At 40.3% G+C, this 18,668-nt stretch overlaps 1 protein-coding gene and 1 long non-coding RNA gene across 3 annotated transcripts in view; one reads left to right on the top strand and one right to left on the bottom strand.

The window, feature by feature from the left end:
- Positions 1–1,272, bottom strand: part of LOC120870898 — an 80,375-nt gene extending 79,103 nt beyond the window's left edge. Inside the window, exon 1 of one of the 2 annotated variants that reach the window (XR_005722887.1) lies at positions 1,107–1,272. This is a non-coding gene — a long non-coding RNA (uncharacterized LOC120870898). The remainder of the gene's footprint in view (positions 1–1,106) is intronic. The other variant, XR_005722888.1, reaches the window with a different exon arrangement.
- Positions 1,273–1,855: 583 nt separating this feature from the next.
- The window catches only part of USP38 (ubiquitin specific peptidase 38), a 31,620-nt gene continuing 14,807 nt past the window's right edge, over positions 1,856–18,668 (top strand). The window contains exons 1-5 of the mRNA XM_040250453.1: positions 1,856–2,559; positions 4,085–4,220; positions 10,846–10,975; positions 13,400–13,501; positions 17,774–17,932. Coding sequence (XP_040106387.1) covers positions 1,878–2,559; positions 4,085–4,220; positions 10,846–10,975; positions 13,400–13,501; positions 17,774–17,932 — 1,209 coding nt within the window. The 5' untranslated portion in view covers positions 1,856–1,877. The remainder of the gene's footprint in view (positions 2,560–4,084; positions 4,221–10,845; positions 10,976–13,399; positions 13,502–17,773; positions 17,933–18,668) is intronic.

Raw genomic sequence — 18,668 nt, 5'->3', positions numbered from 1 at the left:
TAATGTACTCAATATATTGATGTAACCACTTTGTAAACTGGTAGAAACCCAAACACCATTTAGCAAAGTAAACAACTCACAAGTCTGCTTTTTTTCTATCCTACATTTTAAATGAAACAGCTCTTTAAATTTTCGTCTGTATTACAAGCCATTAAAGGTCTGATTTCATAATCATAGGAGTCAAGTCTTAACGGAGACATAATTAGGTAATTTTTCAATTTAAAGGCCTCCGATGAAAGCCTAAATTCTTACTGAGAATCTTTGGAATTTAAATTGAAAAACTACAAACATGATGACTCCATCTATTCTTTATTGTTAGCCAGTGTCAGCATAACATAAATACTGTTAAGATTTCATCGGGTTTATTTTCAAAGTACTGTCATTCTTTCTCATCTATCATTTTCCTTACTCTCCTCCCATTCTGGGGACAACGTATTTTTCGCGATCCCACACTGTCATTTTCCCCATCGCTCAGTCGTGTCCGACTCTTTGCGACTCCATGGATTATACACTCTACGTTATTCTCCAAGCCAGAATACTAAAGTGGGTAGCCTTTCCCGTCTCCAGGGGATCTTCCCAACGCAGGGATCGAACCGGGGTCTCCTGCATTGCAGGCGGATTCTTTACCAACAGAGATATCAGGGAAGCCCCGACAGCTATCCCACGAAAGCTCATTAAAAAGATACCTGTTAAAGATCGTTTCTAAATGTATACCGTCGCCAGTACCGCCCTTACTTTAATAACCATACGTTAAGAGAAAGGAACTCGCATTTAGGAACCCTCTTCTGGGGTCGCACAGAGTCGGACACGACTGAAGCGACTTAGCAGTAGCAGCAGCAGTTCATTTCTTGATGAATGACTTCTCTTCAATCCGAATTTTGGGTCCTTTTCCTTATTTTCTCCCCCAAATGCTCTTCGGTTCACGTTTCCAAAACTTTATGATTCACAAGACTTGAACTGAATAAAACTTTCTCGGCCTTTCACATGTAACCCGACCCGAACAGAATAGACAAGAGATCCGAAGGTGGGAATCTTGGACTGATCACTTCCACCGCTCTCCGGAGCGGGTCCCGGCCGCACCTCCCGGAAAGCCGCCTATGACTTACACGTGATCCCCAGTGACGCCGGTGTCGCCGCGCGACTCCACGGGGGCGGCCGCGCCTGCGCGGCAGCGAGGAGGCAACACCGCTGGGGGATCCGAGCGGGGCCCGGGAGGGGGTGGCCGGGCGGAGACGGTGGAGGAAGAGACGGGAAGGAGGAAAGAGGTAGGGTGGGGTTGCGGAGGGGCGGGCCTTTCCGGAGGTTCCGAGGGCCTTCGCTTCCTGTTCGCTGGACCTTCTGAATCCGGGTCAAGGGTGTCCGCCTCCTCTTCTACCCGGCTGATCCGGCACCTTTCGTGACAGCCGCTCCTGACTCAACCCAGGCCGGGTTTCATCCCAGGACCGGCTGGAGCCCGAACGCCTACACCTGCCGCGGCGCGCGGAGGCTCGCTTCCTCACCCGGCGGCTGGCAGCCCCGGGCCCTGAGTGCCCGCCGCAGCTGGGGGGCCTCCCGCTGGCCCCTCCGCGCTGATGCTGAGAGAGACCGCGGGCCCGGGGCGGCGGCGGCGGCGGCGGAGTGTGGGCCTCTGGCTCCTTAGGCCCAGCGCGGACGGGGCCGGTTCTTAGACGCCCCAGACTTGCCAACTCCCGCCCGGACTCGGATGGGCCCCCCTGCCCGATAAATGTGGCTACTGAGGCGGCGGTGGCGGTGGTCGGTCCCGCTGCTGCTGCTGCTGCGCCCCAGGTTCGCCTCCGCCCCGGGGCTCTCCTGGCCCACCTCGGGGCCTTGGCCACCGGCTCCTCACCCCCTGGCCCGGGCCTTGCCGCGTGGCGACAATGGACAAGATCCTGGAGGGCCTGGTGAGTTCTTCGCACCCGCTGCCCCTGAAGCGGGTCATCGTGCGGAAGGTGGTGGAGTCGGCGGAGCACTGGCTGGACGAGGCGCAGTGCGAGGCCATGTTTGACCTGACGACCCGGCTCATCCTGGAGGGCCAGGACCCCTTTCAGCGGCAGGTGGGCCACCAAGTGCTGGAGGCCTACGCGCGCTACCACCGGCCGGAGTTCGAGTCCTTCTTCAACAAGACGTTCGTGCTGGGTCTCCTTCAGCAGGGCTACCACTCGCTGGACAGGAAGGACGTAGCCATCGTGGACTACATTCACAACGGCCTGAAGCTGATCATGAGCTGCCCGTCGGTGCTGGACCTCTTCAGCCTGCTGCAGGTGGAGGTGCTGCGGATGGTGTGCGAGAGGCCGGAGCCGCAGCTGTGCGCCCGACTCAGCGACCTCCTGACAGACTTCGTGCAGTGCATCCCCAAGGGGAAGTTGTCCATCACCTTCTGCCAACAGTTGGTTCGAACGATAGGCCACTTCCAGTGCGTGTCCACCCAGGAGAAAGAGCTGCGGGAATATGTTTCGCAGGTGACAAAAGTGAGTAACTTGCTGCAGAACATCTGGAAGGCCGAGCCCTCCACCCTGCTGCCTTCTCTGCAAGAAGTTTTTGCAAGCATTTCCTCCACAGGTAAGGGTCGTGGCCTTCACGGACAGCCTTTCTTGGAAATGTAGTTTGTGTCTCTTACATACACACTGTGTTCGTTTCCCGGCGCTGAAAACGTCTTCGTGGAAAAGCAGATCTTAACACCCTCATCCAGATTCTCTTCCACTTGCCATAATCAGCCTGTCACTTTGGACTTTAAAAAAAAAAAAAGGGCAGTGTTTCTATTTTAAAGGTTGAGAATGTCCAGGTCTAAGACCTTTGGCAGGAAACAAGTCGCTTAATTACTCAGCCTCTGCTCAAGTTATGGAATGCTTTGAGGATGACAGCTACTATATAAAGCATGTAAAGCTTTTATTCATGAGTGACTAATGGCAGCATAATCATGTTTACCGTATCATAATCGTGCTGTGATTTTGTCATCTTGTTGTCATGAGATTTTCCTTAGCTTCTGAATTTTCCCACATTTTAATTACTGGACTGTGCTGTTTGTTTTATTACTGGATTATCCTAGTTAACTGTGTAGTTGCTGAATATTGCTATTCTCTGTCCAAAGTAGTTTGTGAGAGCGGATGCCTGCTCCAGGTATATATAGGCCACGAATTGTGACCTTAGAACTACAGGAGGGGGTCAGGTGATACTTAACAGGAAAATGCCTTCTCACCTAGAAATTTTACCTGTGTGTTTACATTCCTTGTCCAGACATGGAGCTTCCAGCTCTGTAAGTTGTGCAACACTAGATCCAAAACTGTGTTCACTCCCTCTCTGCTTGCTACCATCATCCTTCCGGCTGTTGTTGGAAATTGAAGTTGTGAAGGAGGTGGAACCCCCTTTTATCTTGAGAATTAGAACTAAGACTAGAGTTTTAACAGTCTCCATGCTTTCTGTTGAATTAAATGCATTTATGAAAGAATTACCAACTGTGTATTTGCATCATCTGAGTTTTGGTTTATTTTTTAATTGTAATTGTTCTTACATTGCCTGTGTTGCTAGAACAATTAGATTTCCCCAGAACTTTCTCACCTTTAGCAGTAAAGGTGCTCACCTTGGCTTTGCCTAATTTTTATGCGTTTTAAGCAAAGTCCCCCTAAAATTCATCTTAATTTCTACTTCTTTAAGAGATTTAAAAAATTGTCCTTAGAGCAGTGTAATGACTACTGTAATTAATAGTGGTAAGCTACTTTGGAGGATCTAAGGAGTTAATTTAAATGATGGGTTGCATTTCTTTTCTGACTACTGCTTTTACAAATGACTATTTTAGCACGATAAAAACAATATTAAAGAATGCAAGAAAATAAAGTAACTTATGGACTAAATATGGTGATAGGAATAGTTTTTATGTTGCAGTAGTTCTTCCTGTAGAATGACCGTTCATTGCCATTAGCTCTTAATGTCTCATTTCTGCAGTTCAACATTCCTTGTATGTTAGCGTCTACACAGGAGGTGGAGCATAACAACCACTTGGTGGAAGGGGTGGTAAATTGTTCTCTCTACATACTTCATTTAAACCGTCTTGCCGTATTGCTTTGTTTTTTTCATTAAAACAATATAGATGCTTCATTTGAACCTTCTGTAGCTCTGGCAAGCCTCGTGCAGCACATCCCTCTTCAGATGATCACAGTTCTCATCAGGAGCCTTACTACGGATCCAAACGTCAAAGACGCGAGTATGACCCAAGCTCTTTGCAGGTACTTCTTCATAACATCGTAGATGGTAACTGTAGATTTGGGAGGAGAAAATTATTTTGCTGTGTTTTGTAGGTAATGAAAAACTTGGGGCAATGTGCAGAACTGAAATCATGGAATCAAATATATAAAGATTCTCCTAATTAATTGAAATGAATCATTTACCTTACTGTAGGCTTGCAGGCATTCCAGTAATTCACAAATACATTTTCAATTCAACATTTTTAATTACAAAAATATAACACACATATACACGTATTGTACAGTCAGGAGTTGGTTGGATTATCGATATATTTTACGAATTTCTTTGCTCAGTATCGTTTCCTGAAACCTATTTCCTCACTGTGGGATCTTCTTTTTTCTTCCTGACTAAGCCTGTACCTTTACTTAGTACATACTTTTACTTTCTCTTTCAACCAGGACCTCTGGGTTAGACTTTCTTAGTCTGTTCAAAGCGTGTTTTTTTCTTGCATATTCTCAAGTATATGATTTGGCAAGACACGTAATTCTAATCTGATAATCATTTTCTCTTAGCATTTTGAAAATAATACTGCACTATCTTCTGGCATTTGTTGTTGCTAATATGGAGTCTGCAGTCAGTTTGATTATCTTTCCTTTGTGAGTAGTTAGGCTCTCTTGGTATGTTTATGCTTTCTCTTTATCCTTGATGTTTTTCAGTTTTAGTCTTATATGTCTAGCTGTAAACTTCATGTTGTTTTTACTTCTCAGTACTCTTGTACTCTTGTGCTTCCGGTCATTCAGCTATTCAAACACATTTATTGGGCACTTACCAGGAATGCCAAGCAATGTTTAAAAGTCAAATGGATAGAAATACCTCTCCTCATGGACATCTAAGTTGGGGAAGCAGGCAGACAGTATCAACATATTATATTGATTCCAAGATACATCCTGATTTCAGAGATGTTGAAAGGTATAGTCATTGGTGTTTAAATTGCAGAACTTCTGTTGCTGCGGTGGTATATAACCTAATTATACATCCTAAAATTGATTCTGTTTTTAGATTTAATTAATACGATAAGTAAAATAGTATGATGAATGTTTTTGGAAAAAAAGTAGGAAAGCAATAAAGCATGGGGAATGGTTTGCAATTTTAAAAAGATAGACAAGGAAGCCCTCACTGAAAAGGTGACCTTGAAGTAAAGATATGAAGGAAATGAGAGTGCAGACCTTTTGGAGATATAAGGGGAGGACATCAATACTATCTAATAATTTACTCATTTTTCTTTCAAAGGTAAGATGTTATTAGTTATTTCCCTGTCTTCTTATTCTTGTTTCATATCTGTCTGGTTTTGTTTTGTAATTTTTTCTATTTTTTTTCCCCTGTATATGTGTATTGATAGCACATTTAAAGAAAATGTAAGGATTTGGAACAAAATGTTTTCTGCATTACAGATTATATTTTAAGTAATTATAAATTACAGTCATGAGGTAACATGTAAACTTCAGTATTGATATTTTATGTTGGGTTCTTGGAAATTTACATGTGTACAAATCTCGCTCTCTAGTTCTTTTTTTTTCTTATAGTTGATTTGTAATGTTGGGTATGGCACCCTTTTCATACTGTTCATGGGGTTCTCTGATGGCACCCTTAGTCTTAGTTTTTCAGCCTCTTCAAAACGATGATAGTTTTCAACTTAAGAATTTATTTTAAGATATATTTGGAAATTATCTTTTACCTACCTGTTTCTATGGGAAACTGTGATCCATTTTTTGTATTGCATTTCCAATTTATCTCCTACATGATCCTATTTAACTTACAGTGTACCTGGAGTAATTATTCTTGTATTATAAATATAAATGAAAAGGATAGTAACATTTACTTTTATCATACCCCACCCTCTACTCCCTCATGCTCTATATTTCACACATAGCGCTTGTCATGCTTCACTGTCATTTTCTGTAACCCACAGAAACCAAAATGCAGATACTGTACCAAAACTAGATGAGTAACACTGAAGGATGAAATAGGCCAGGTGTAACTGACCTGGTGGCTCAGTGGTAAAGAATCCATCTGCCAACACAGAAGATGCTGGTTTGATCCCTGAGTTGGGAAGATCCCGTGGAGAAGGCAACCCACTCCAGTATTCTTGCCTGGGAAATCCCATGAACAGAGGATGCTGGCTGGCCACAGTCCATGGGGTCGCAAAGAGTTGGACAGAACCTAGCAGCTAAACAACGACTGAAATAATAGGAAACAGGGTTCATAAGCACTTCTTAAAAGAGAAAGCTGATCCTCAACTTCTGTTGTCTTATTATCAAGGGGGAATTTTTTTTGCTTTTAAACTTTTTAATTTATATTGGCATATAGCTGAGGAACAATGTTGTGGAAGTTTCAGGTGGACAGCAGAGGGACTCAGCCATACATGTACATATATCCATTCTCCCCCAGACTCCCCTCTGGTCCAGGCTGCCATGCAGCATCGAGCGGCAGAGTCCCCTGTGCCATACAGTAGGACCTTGTTGGTTATCCATTTAAAATAGAGCAGTGTGTACATCTCAGTTCCAAACTCCCTGACTATCCCCTCCCTGATCCTTCTCCCCTGGCAGTCATAAGTTCCATTCTCTAAGTCTGTATCATAGGAAAATTTGAGTTCAGTGTTGCTAACCTGATTTTTCAAAAGAAGCCCAACGTCCATTTTTTATATGAAGTTTTCCAATTTTTAAAACATTGGAAAGAGTAAGACTGAAAGCTGGATCTAGCCCTTAAGCTGCCATATAAAAGTGAAAATTGCCTTTATTCTCTACAAAATAAGATGCCTTTCGTAATATTATGTTAGTCGTTCAGTCATGTCAAGCCTTTGTGACCCCACTGACTGTAGCCCACCAGGCTCCTCTGTCCATGGAATTCTCCAGGCGAGAATACTGGAGTGTGCTGCTGTTTCCTTCTCCAGGGGATCTTCCGGAACCAGGGATCAAAGCCTGGTCTTCCGCATTGCAGGTAGATTCTTTACTGTCTGAGCCACTAGGGATGCCCTGCCAGTTTTAATTTTTTTAAGTTGCATGTCCTTTTTTTAGCTCTAGAGGGAAATGGTTTCATTTAGTCAATAGATTTCAGCTCCATTTCAATGCAGATCAAAGATTAGAGATTAAAAAACAAAACAGAACTGTAACAACACTGTTCTTAATCCCACAGTCTAATGGAGGAAACAAGATTTATTACAACTACTGAATGTTCTTTAAATAGTAGGAAATTAAATCAGCCTATCAGGGTTAAGTGTCCTTAAAATTCAAATTGTAACCAATACACAGTGGATAAGATTACAGTAGTTAACCATAAAAATAACTGATTCTGGAGTGACTCTGTGTGAGAGGATTTGAGCCTGTGTATATCCAATCAAATTGAAGCAAGACTAGAATGTAATTAAAGTGTAGCCAAAAGTGTCTCTTTACCTGCCAGCAGAGCAGATAATGAGATCATTGCTTCAGATGCCAACACTGCTACTTATTGTGTGGCCTGTTGAATATTTCCTAACTTTCCCTATCAGTTTGAAGGCATACATCATAATTTAGAGTTATATTTTTAGCATTTAATGCAGTATCTATTATATAATAGAGACTCGAATATTTTTTGAATACTGCTGCTGTTGCTGCTGCTAAGTCGCTTCAGTCGTGTCCGACTCTGTGCGACCCCAGAGACGGCAGCCCATCAGGCTCCCCCATCCCTGGGATTCTTCAGGCAAGAACACTGGAGTGGGTTGCCATTTCCTTCTCCAATGCAGGAAAGTGAAAAGTGAAAGGGAAGTCGCTCAGTCGTGTCCAACTCCTAGTGACCCCATGGACTGGAGCCTACCAGGCTCCTCTGTCCATGGGATTTTCCAGGCAAGAGGACTGGAGTGGGTTGCCATTGCCTTCTCAGGGCTTCTAATTTGTGTCACTTCTGACTTGAAGTTACTTCTGACTTGAGGTATCTTTAGGGTGGTTAGGACATGGGTTACACATGGGATGAGGTAAAGACTAGATAGAGGCTTGTGAGAGGGGAGCCTAGAAGTGGAGAGGATGGAGGCAAAGGCTGATTGGGTGATTAGGGATGGTGAAAAGCCATGGCCAAGTGGAATTCGCTACTCTGCCCCCTCAGCTTTACTTGTACTCCCCTTGGACCTGAGCTAAAGGGAAACTTGGGCCCCGTGTGCTAGGGAGCCCAGTCTGGTTCCCCTCTGGGACTGTGCTCCCCACGGGGAAGAGTCTGTAGAGCCAAAGAGAGGTGCTCACTTGTTCTCCTTCTCTAAACCACAGTTCTTTCGTGTACACATTTATAGTAAATATATATATACATAAAACATGTACTCATGTTTTCTTTTAAACAAACAAATCAGTTTTTAAAAAGATTTACCAGCATTTTTTTTCTTTTTTAATTCAATAATAGCTCAGGTATTTTTGAGTTAGATCCTTGTGGATAGATTCATATTGACCTATCTCATATTTTAAAACTCTACCTAATGTTCCATAGTAGATATAAGTCATTTCCTTATGATAATTTTGCATTTTTTCTGTATTGTAAGCAGTGCTGCAGTGAATGTACTCCACACACAAATGCAAATGTGTCTACTTTCTACTCCGGGTATGTAGAGTGGCCACAGACTTGTGGAAACCAGATTGAGAAGTGTGGAACAGTTCTCAGGGACAACTGTAATGGCTTAAAATCATCATTGTTGGCCAGAAAAACAAGAAAGGGAAAAAGAAATAATGTGTGTAGAGTATAGAGGAAACATACAGATAACCGGTGGTAAAATCAGTATGAACTCTGGAGCCACTCAGTGTCTGATAGGACAGGTTAATCGTTAAGAGCAAAAATCTTACTAAAGATAACGCTCCAGTGTTAATGGAGATAGTTTATATCAATATGAAGGTCAGTCCTTTTGACGTGTTAGTTGCTCTTTTGGTCGTGTGTTTATGTACTATGTATTTTATATTTTGTACAATCAAAGGATGTATTTATTTCCTCGTCTTAACATTTAGAAGGGAGACATTCACAGTATTTCCAGTGTATTAATTCATTTAACCTTCTCATCAGTCCTGTGAAATTCATTCATAACCTACAGATGAGGAACTGAAACACAAAGAAGTAACTGATAAAAGTATTTAGGGACCCCCAGCTAATAAATGGTGAATTGAGATTTTTAAACCAAATCACTCTGACTTAAAAACCTGGTTTGTTTTACTATTTGTTTTATTATATATTCACCCAAACTGGATTACTGGATCAAAATCAAATAATAGGAACTTTTGGCCCAGTTGCCTTCCAGAAGCACTGTAGCATCTTCGTCATTGTGGTTGATATCTAACATAAGGGATAGTTTCCATCATACCCCGTATTACTTTATTTTCATTTAATTGGGTTGGTACTCAAAAAGGTGGTGGTAGTGGTTTAGTCACTAAGTCATGTCCAACTCTTGGGACCCCATGGACTGTAGCCTGCCAGGCTCCTCTGTCCATGGGATTTCCCAGGCAAGAATCCTGACTGAAGTGGGTTGCCATTTCCTCCCCCAGGGGATCTTTGCAACCCACAGATCAAACCCGAGTCTCCTGCATTGCAGGCGTATTCTGTACCAACTGAACCACCAGGGAAGCCCTGCTCAAAGAGGAAAGCACTCACTATTTCAAAATGAGGCCATTTCAGTATTTGTATACTTGGTGCCCTTTTGTTTATTTGAAATTTCTTTTTGTTGTCTTTGTATAGTAGAATTTTGAGAGAGATGAAGAGACCTGTTTCACAATTCAAAATATAGTCTTTTTTAACAGTACATTTTATATTTATTTAGATTGTAATCACCAGAAAGGAGAAATTTTGGTTCATATGCATGTCTTAGTTCAGATAGCCGTATTTGAACTGTTCTTAGAGTAAATTTGCCTAATAAATTGACACTACTGAAGAATAAATTCAAATTTTTGCATTTATGCAGAATGATTATCAGAAATTCTTTTTATACAAATGTGTTATATAACACTGTCAGTTGACAAGATTGGAAATCTCTGAGTACAAGCAGCCAATTGTTGGTATTATTTGATTTTGATCCAGTAATCCAGTTTGGGTGAATATATACAACAAAAAGGGCTTCCCTGGGGGCTCAGAGGTTAAAGTGTCTGCCTGGAATGAGAGAGACCTGGGTTCGATCCCTGGGTCGGGAAGATCCCCTGGAGAAGGAAATGGCAACCCACTCCAGTACTCTTGCTTGGAGAATCCCATGGAGGGAGGAGCCTGGTAGGCTACAGTCCATGGGGTCACAAAGAGTCGGACACAACTGAGCGATTTCACTTCATACAACAAAAATAGTAAAACCAGATTTTTAAATCAGTGATTTGGTTTAAAAATCTCAATTCACCATTTATTAGCTGGGGGTCCCTAAATACTTTCATCAGTTACTTCTTTGTGTTTCAATTCCTTATCTGTAGGTTATGAATGAATTTTACAGGACTGATGTGAAGGTTAAATGAATTAATACACTAGAAATACATCTTCAATAGTACTTTTCACATCCAAGCTCAGTAAATATTGAGTCACAAAGTGAGTGACTTTGTAACTACTACTGTAGTTACTCTTGTTATTCCTAAATGAATAATGTCAAAGCTATTGTCAGTGCTAATAGTTTTGTTATCCTTTAATTTTCAGAATGATTGACTGGCTGTCCTGGCCATTGGCTCAGCACGTAGACACATGGGTGATTGCACTCTTGAAAGGACTGGCAGCTGTCCAGAAGTTTACTATTTTGATAGATGTTACTTTACTGAAAATAGAATTGGTAAGTGGGAGTATATTAATCTTTTGGAATGTATAGAGCCATATAATACATGTGTGCTAAGTCACTTCAGTCGTGTCTGACTCTTTGCAACCCTATGGACTGTAGCCCCCCAGGCTCTTCTGTCCATGGGATTTCCCAGGCAAGAGTACTAGAGTGGGTTGCCATTTCCTTCTCCAGGGGACCTTCCTGACCTAGGGATCGAACCCGCATCTCTCTCTTACATATCCTGCATTGGCGGGTTCTTTACCACCAGTGCTATCTGGGAAGCAAGACCCATATAAGTCCATATAATAAGTGTTTTTATCTTTGGGTTGTCCCCTTTAAAGCATCTAGTTTTGGGTTTTCTTTTGAATAAAAATTTTGAATAGGCTTTAGAAATTTAAAATGCTATTTAAGATTAGGACATAATAATAATTTTGCTGTTTTCAAATATTTATTACAAAAACACAGTCTTCCCATTAGCTCTTGAATCCCAACTAATCAAGCTTTTACCACCATTTTTCTGCCAAAATGATCTTTGACACCTGTGCTCTCCAGTGTTGCTTAACTCGAGTTATTTCTCAAGCCTCCTCTCATCTGACCTGTTAGTCATTTGGCATAGTTGATCACTCGCTCTTGAAACACTTTCCTCCCTTGGTTTCCAGGATGTTATACTCTCCTGGATTTTGTTCTAGTTCACTGGCTTCTCAGTCCTGGTGTGGATCTTTCTAACTTTAGAGTGCCTTTGAGTTTCATCTCTGGTGTCCTTTCTTCTCAGTTCACACAGCCACCATGGCTTTAAACAACATCTCTAAGTTTATGGCTGATAGGTTTTTATTTCTAATTCATTATTCTCCTGTAAACTCCATATTCATGTATCCAGCTCTCTATATACTTGGATCTCAGGTTGTTTATCCACAATCTAATTCCTGATTTTTCCCTCCCAAACCTGGTCTTCCCCATCTTAAATGACTATTTTAGCCTTTCATGTCAGAGAAGGCAATGGGACTCGACTCCAGTACTCTTGCCTGGAAAATCCCATTGATGGAGGAGCCTGGTGGGCTGCAGTCCATGGGGTCGCTGAGGGTCGGACATGACTGAGCGACTTCACTTTCCCTTTTCACTTTCATGCATTGGAGAAGGAAATGGCAACCCACTCCAGTGTTCTTGCCTGGAGAATCCCAGGGGCGGGGGAGCCTGGTGAGCTGCCATCTATGCGGTCGCACAGAGTTGGACATGACTGAAGCAGCTTAGCAGCAGCAGCAGCAGCCTTTCATGTGCTCAGGCTCAACCTTGAAGCTATTCTTGTCTCTTTTCATGCTCTCTCAGCCCATATCTTACAAATCCTATTGACTCCACCTTTAAAATATATCCCGAATTCTACCATTCTCAACCAGCTACATCACTACCACCCTGGTCCAGATTCATCACTGGTTGTGCTAAGTCACTTCAGTTGTGTCCAACACTATGCAACCCTATGGACTGTAGCCCACCAGGCTCCTCCGTACAAAGGAATTCTCTAGGCAGGAATACTGGAGTAGGTTGTCATGGCCTTCTCCAGGGGATCTTCCCAACCCACAGATCGAACCTGGGTTTCCTGCCTTGGAAGCATCACCCCTTGCTATGTTGATTGCAGTAGCCCTGTGGCTTCTGCCCTTGATCCCCTTCAGGCATCACACAAGGTCCTCCCCGATCTGGGCCACTGCTGCTTCTCTCGTCCTGTCTTCCACTGTAACTGCCTCGATCTCCGTGCTTTATTTACACACACTGCCCTCCTCGTTATATCTCTAGTCCACCAGGCTGGAGGCCTCAGGGCTTTTGCAGTGCTGAGTATAATAAGCAGAGCGAAGGCCCTTCTCCCAGTTATCTGTCAGACTTAATCTCATTCCTTTCAGTTTTTTGTAGTCAGGGGTCACATTTATCATGAGGCCTTTTTTTAAATTCCCTATAATAAAACAGCAGAGCCTTTTGCCACTCAGCATTCCCTATTCAACATGCCTCGCTTTCATAGCATTTTTCTCTCATGTTACTTTTAATTGCCTCTACCCAGCCCTCTAGACAGTAAGCCCTCTAAGATCAGAGGTTTCCTTTGAATCCACTATTGTTTTCCCAGTATATACAATAGTGCCAGGCAGTAGTAGATGGTCAGTAAGTATTTTCTGAATGAATAATGGGCCAGGGAGTATCACCTTGTAAACATTGTTTGACAGATTTTTATTTGATGATGTAGTTTTAAGAGTTGGTGGGGTCATTATACTCCCTTGATCTCTGTCATATTATTTCCTAACTTTCTCCCTCTCCCAGAGTTTAATTATATATGTTATGATAAAACTTCCCAGGAGGGAGATAAGCACATAAATAATTTGGGGCCCTATGAAAGTAGCCACTGATTGGGATAATGGTTTCTATGCCAGATCTTAAAGTGGATGCTTGTCTTTGGGGCAGGTTTTTAATCGCCTTTGGTTTCCTCTCGTGCGACCTGGTGCTCTCGCAGTTCTTTCTCACATGCTGCTTAGTTTTCAGCATTCTCCAGAGGCGTTCCATTTGGTAAGTTACGATACAAGTTTGCTACTCCAAAAAACCGTGTCTTAAAATTTCAACTTAGTATTGAGTCGCATTTGTATTTTTGAAAAGATTATAGATTGGTCCTAAATCTATTTTCCTGTAGCTTTATGAGTCCTTTTAAAATTGATACTGTGAGATTTCCTCTCAAAGAACATATGTTAGAATGTTTTGGGTCTCACCAAAACTTCCACTTGGGATCACAACGAGCAATTGAAAGTTAAAAGTTGAAAGTTACTCTTGCACTTGAGAAGTGTCACTGTTCACTGTCTGTTGCACACATGAGCAGCGTAGAAGGAGAAGAAGGGTTTGAAACCACTGACTGCTCTAGAACTTCAAAAGCAGAATATCAGTCTTTATTGCCCTAGAATTAGGGCTTTGCATTCTCTCTCAGCTCATACCCTATAAATTCTGTTGATTCCTCCTTTAAAATATATCCAGAATCCTACCACTTTTAACGAGCAGTATCACTGGTTTTGGTTTGATTTCATATTATTTATTTGATTATCAGTTATTGCAAGTGAGAAATGACAAAATGTAACTTTGAGAACCTGTCCATTTTTCTGTCTAGGGCATCACAGGAAAGCAGTGCTTTATGTGGTTACTGACTTCCTCCAAGGTCTGATCTTCAGTTTTACAGAACTAGAAACTCAATCAGCACACCCACAGTTTAAAATGTTAGGAGGCCTGACCCACCACAAACATATTCAAAAGAGGCAAGAGGCAGATGAAATGCAGAATTTCAGTTGCTGATTGTTGGTTGGAAATTTAACTATCCTCAGAGAATTGTGTATCACATCAGCTACTCAGTGCCTCATTTCCACTGAAGGAAAATCTGCAGGCTTATCAGAAGTAAACCTTACTAACAAGTAATTACATTATAATACATTATCACTTAGGAGGAGTGATTTCTGTAGTTTATTGTTCTAATTGGTGAGCTTGATCATCAGTTAATAAACTTGTTATCCATTACACAAAACTCAAACTTGAGCTAATATAGCAAGAATACTAGCAAAATCATCCAAGGGAAAAAAACAACTATTTGTTCCTCCCGTCAGGTACAGTCATGTATCAGCTGTTTGAGAAAAGGTTTATATTTATTTATTTTCTGGGGAAGAAATCCATTCTAATGTTTATTACTCTCCACACATTCCTTATTCTCTCAGATAAGTCACTTTTGCTATACTCTAAACCTATTTCTTTGCTCAGTTTTTTAAAAGATGGAAGGGATCTCCTTACCTTTTGTTGCCTTCCCCCTCCCTGCAAAAAAGTAATTGAAATGGCATATGGTTGACTTTTAAATATTTGACTACTGAAATAAGTAAATATGAAATCATTTATTTAAAGAACAGTTAGAGCTAAACTAGGAAACTGTGATCTGGCTTAATAAGTCTAAAAACAAAGACTTAATTATTCTATCTACATACTGTGTATAGCCTGACCTACGACTCAACTAAAATTAACTTGGGCATCTAGTAGTGGGTCATGCAGCAGTTAAATCACCTGTAACTCTAAATAACTCAGCAAAGGACTCAGATATAGGAGTTGCTAAGTATGAACAGTAACCTGGAATCACTAGTGTATTATACATTTAGAATATTTTAAAGCAAACCAAGATTGATGTTACAGAGTGTGTTTTTATGGACCATTTGCTTTTCATATGCTTTTTATAAGTGACAAAAAAAAATTTAAATGGAAGAGAAAATATCAAGGCTTCTAATTAAATGTTAGACACATTTTCTCAAATACTAACTTAAGTTTAATGAATATCACAGTAATGTCTGCAAATATTCAGATTTGCTCATTCAGAAAAAAAAATCAATTTTCAGATATTTAGAAGATAATAACCTGCTTGGAGATCTGTCTTATATACTTCTGAAGAACTTAGTCTTATTTCTGAGTCAGTGATCATTTTTTACCATGTAAGACATAAAAGTAGATAACTAGGTATATTATCTGTCCACAAAGATCCAGTCTACCCTAGGAAGGCTTTTGGACGATTCAGTATTATAAATTAAATAATCTTTTTAAAAATTCTTTCTTCTCTTCCATCTTTGTCTCTCCTGTCACCTCTGAGAAACCATAATTTTGGATTTCTGACTATTTTAGCAAATATCTGATAGATATGGCTTTATGGAGAAAAATTATAATTCAGATTTGCTTTGAAATGTAGCAGTGGTGTGAACCATTAGGAACTGGTAGTTTTATGGTCAGATTAATGCCTTCAGTGGAGGTAAGATTAAAGAAAGTGGTGTGAAAGCAAAAGTATGATTTAAGACCTCAAAGCATAAGAGTAAAACCAGAGAGAGGAGAACGAAGAATAGCACTATTTTTTTAAGAATATGAATTTCTTTCTACAAGAAGGAAGGGGGCTGATTGGAATATAACTGTAATTGTTTGCTGTTTGATGGTAAGACCATAGAGCTGGCTGTAACTTCACTTTTGTCATGAGTTAGCCATGAACCAAATAGATCTTCTACACGGCTTATACCAAATAATGTTCTGCACTGCTTTTTGTTTGGCTCATTTGGCTACTTTAAGAGTAGTCTGAAGGAGGGCAAAAGGTGAAAGTAAGGAGACCATTTGGGAGGCTTTGCATGAATTTGAGGCAAGAGATGATTGTCAGTTGAAACAAGAAAAGTTCTAGGCAGCATATAGGTTTGATTCCATTTGTACAAAAAAATCATATATATGGTATGTGCCGTGACATGCCATACGAAGTTTGATATACAATCAATGTCTTTTGCTGGACAGTGGAACGGAGACTTACTTCATACATGTTTGTATCGTCAGATTTTCTTTATAGTAAGTGTATAATTCATTTACAACAAAATTAAACTTGTATAGAAACATAATATAACAATATAGGAAGTTAGGGCAATATATCATGAAATTACCCACAATCTCTTTACACTAATTTTTATGTTTTCCATTACAATGTTTTTTCCCCTAAATATTTTAACAAGGTTGTATTTATAATCAATATGTAATTTTTGTATCCTTCTTTTGAAATTAAACATCACATAATAAATATTTTCCCATGTTGCTGCATATATACACACACATACATACACAAAAGTTCTACGAAGAGAAAATAATAAGATGCTTTTTACATGTGCACTCTAAATATGTAGTATCAAATTATAATAATTAGTTGAAACAAGTGTAGTTCTGTACTAATGAGCCATTGCTGCAAAGTAACGTTTATTTTGTTAATAACCTCTTAAATATGTGATTGGCTCTGTATTGACTTTTTACCCTAATTTTATAATGAAAGGACATTGTTGTGCTTATTATCAGTGTTAATAGTTTTCTACATAATTATGAGCATGAGCATTTTAGATTTCACTTTAATTTCTAACCCCAGTTCCTTAAAAATAATGGACTTTCCTAATTCTCTTTATTTTTAGAATCATCTCTTCTTTTTTGGAGGTGGGGCATGGGGATCATTAGTAAGGATAACCATAGTTACATAAGACACCATCCCTAAAATAAAGGTAGTCCCTTGTCTAAAATAGAGGTGGTGCTGTAGCCTCAGCTGTAATTTTAATTGTATGGATAAGTTATCATGAAGATTTTCTTGAAGCAGTCTTTAATGTGCTGCTGCTGCTAAGTCACTTCAGTCATCTCCGACTATGTGACCCCGTAGACGCAGCCCACCAGGCTCCTGGGTCCCTGGGATAACATGTCTAATTCCTTCAAGTGAAAAATCTAAAATTCACACTAGATGGCGCTCTTAAGCTAATGCTTGGTTTATCTTTTAAACATTTGTCCCTATTAAACAATCTGGTAAATATAATAGCCCCAACATTTTTCAGTTTAAGCCGTTTTTAGAATGGCAGCAGTGACTTAGGCTCCTATTTATTACCTTAATTTTTTGTACCTTAGTTTTAAATGGAGTATAAGCATGAGGAGAGGGGTCTTATAGATTACAATTATATATGCTTCAAAAACTAGATTTACCTTGGTATTCTAGAAATTTTTAACTTCATAACGTTTTTAGAAAAAGGCAGTGACTGAACATAAAGAAGAGCTTTGGTAATCGTGTAACACTTGCATTCCATTTGTACTGGCGTGGGTTGCATTTCCTTCTCCAGGGGATCTTTCCCAACCCAGGGATCAAACCTGGGTCTCCTGCACTGCAGGCTGATTCTTTACAGTCTGAGCCACCAGGGAAACCCTATTCCATTTGTAGGCTAGGGAATTTGTTGCCAGTTTGTGTAAACTGAAGAATGTTTGTCTTTTTTTTCTGTTCAGATTGTTCCTCATGTAGTTAATTTGGTTCATTCCTTCAAAAGTGATGGTCTGCCTTCCAGTACAGCCTTCCTAGTGCAGTTAACAGAACTGATTCACTGTATGATGTATCACTACTCCGGATTTCCAGATCTCTACGAACCCATCCTGGAGGCAATAAAGGTATGATGACAGTTGCACCAGTCTTTGTGGAGCTGCAGCCTATGATATGGTAGATGAATGCGATGAAACCTTCCTATAACCAGCTATTCAATTTACCTTTTTATGGAAATGTGCTTTTTGTTTGAAAAATGCAGTTGGAACCGTGGTTCAATAATTCTTAGAGAGTGATGTCTTTCTTATGTGCTATTACTCTCCAAATTAATAACCAGATTTCTTCAGTTCTACAGTGCCAACAATGATAAGGCATATCTTTAAATTCGTAACAGCTTTGGAGGAAATTTGTTTTAAAAAAGGATATATTAATTTGATACATACATAAGTTGCTTCCCAATATCAGAAATGTCAAAATATGTAAGATACGTCTTAGATTCAGAGGAAGGCATTGTAATTACAGTATTTGACCTCTGTTTCTTCTCTGATTTTTATTTTTGCTATGGATTGTTCATGAGTGTTCATATATCTTAGAATCTTTGCTTGAATTATTTGTGAACTCACTGTTTTTCAACTTTGTGTGGATACTGGATCTAAAAAGCATTGATTCTGTTTGTCTTGAAAAATGGGTCACAGAAAGCGTACTTTCCTCTTAGTAAATGTATTGCTTCATCAGGGAACAGCAAAATAATTGGAGAACTTCCTTCAGCTAGATGTGTTCAGAAGTTGTTAGAAATCAGTTCTATTGATAATGTTCCTTTTTGAGGTCTGAAATAAAGTATAAGGTCTCATTATCTTTACTTCT

The sequence above is a fragment of the Oryx dammah genome, unplaced genomic scaffold (genome assembly GCF_014754425.2).
Source record: "Oryx dammah isolate SB20612 unplaced genomic scaffold, SCBI_Odam_1.1 HiC_scaffold_12, whole genome shotgun sequence".
Classification (NCBI taxonomy): domain Eukaryota; kingdom Metazoa; phylum Chordata; class Mammalia; order Artiodactyla; family Bovidae; genus Oryx; species Oryx dammah.
Note: the sequence above shows the minus strand (reverse complement) of the source record. Positions and strands in the feature narration are given on the sequence as shown.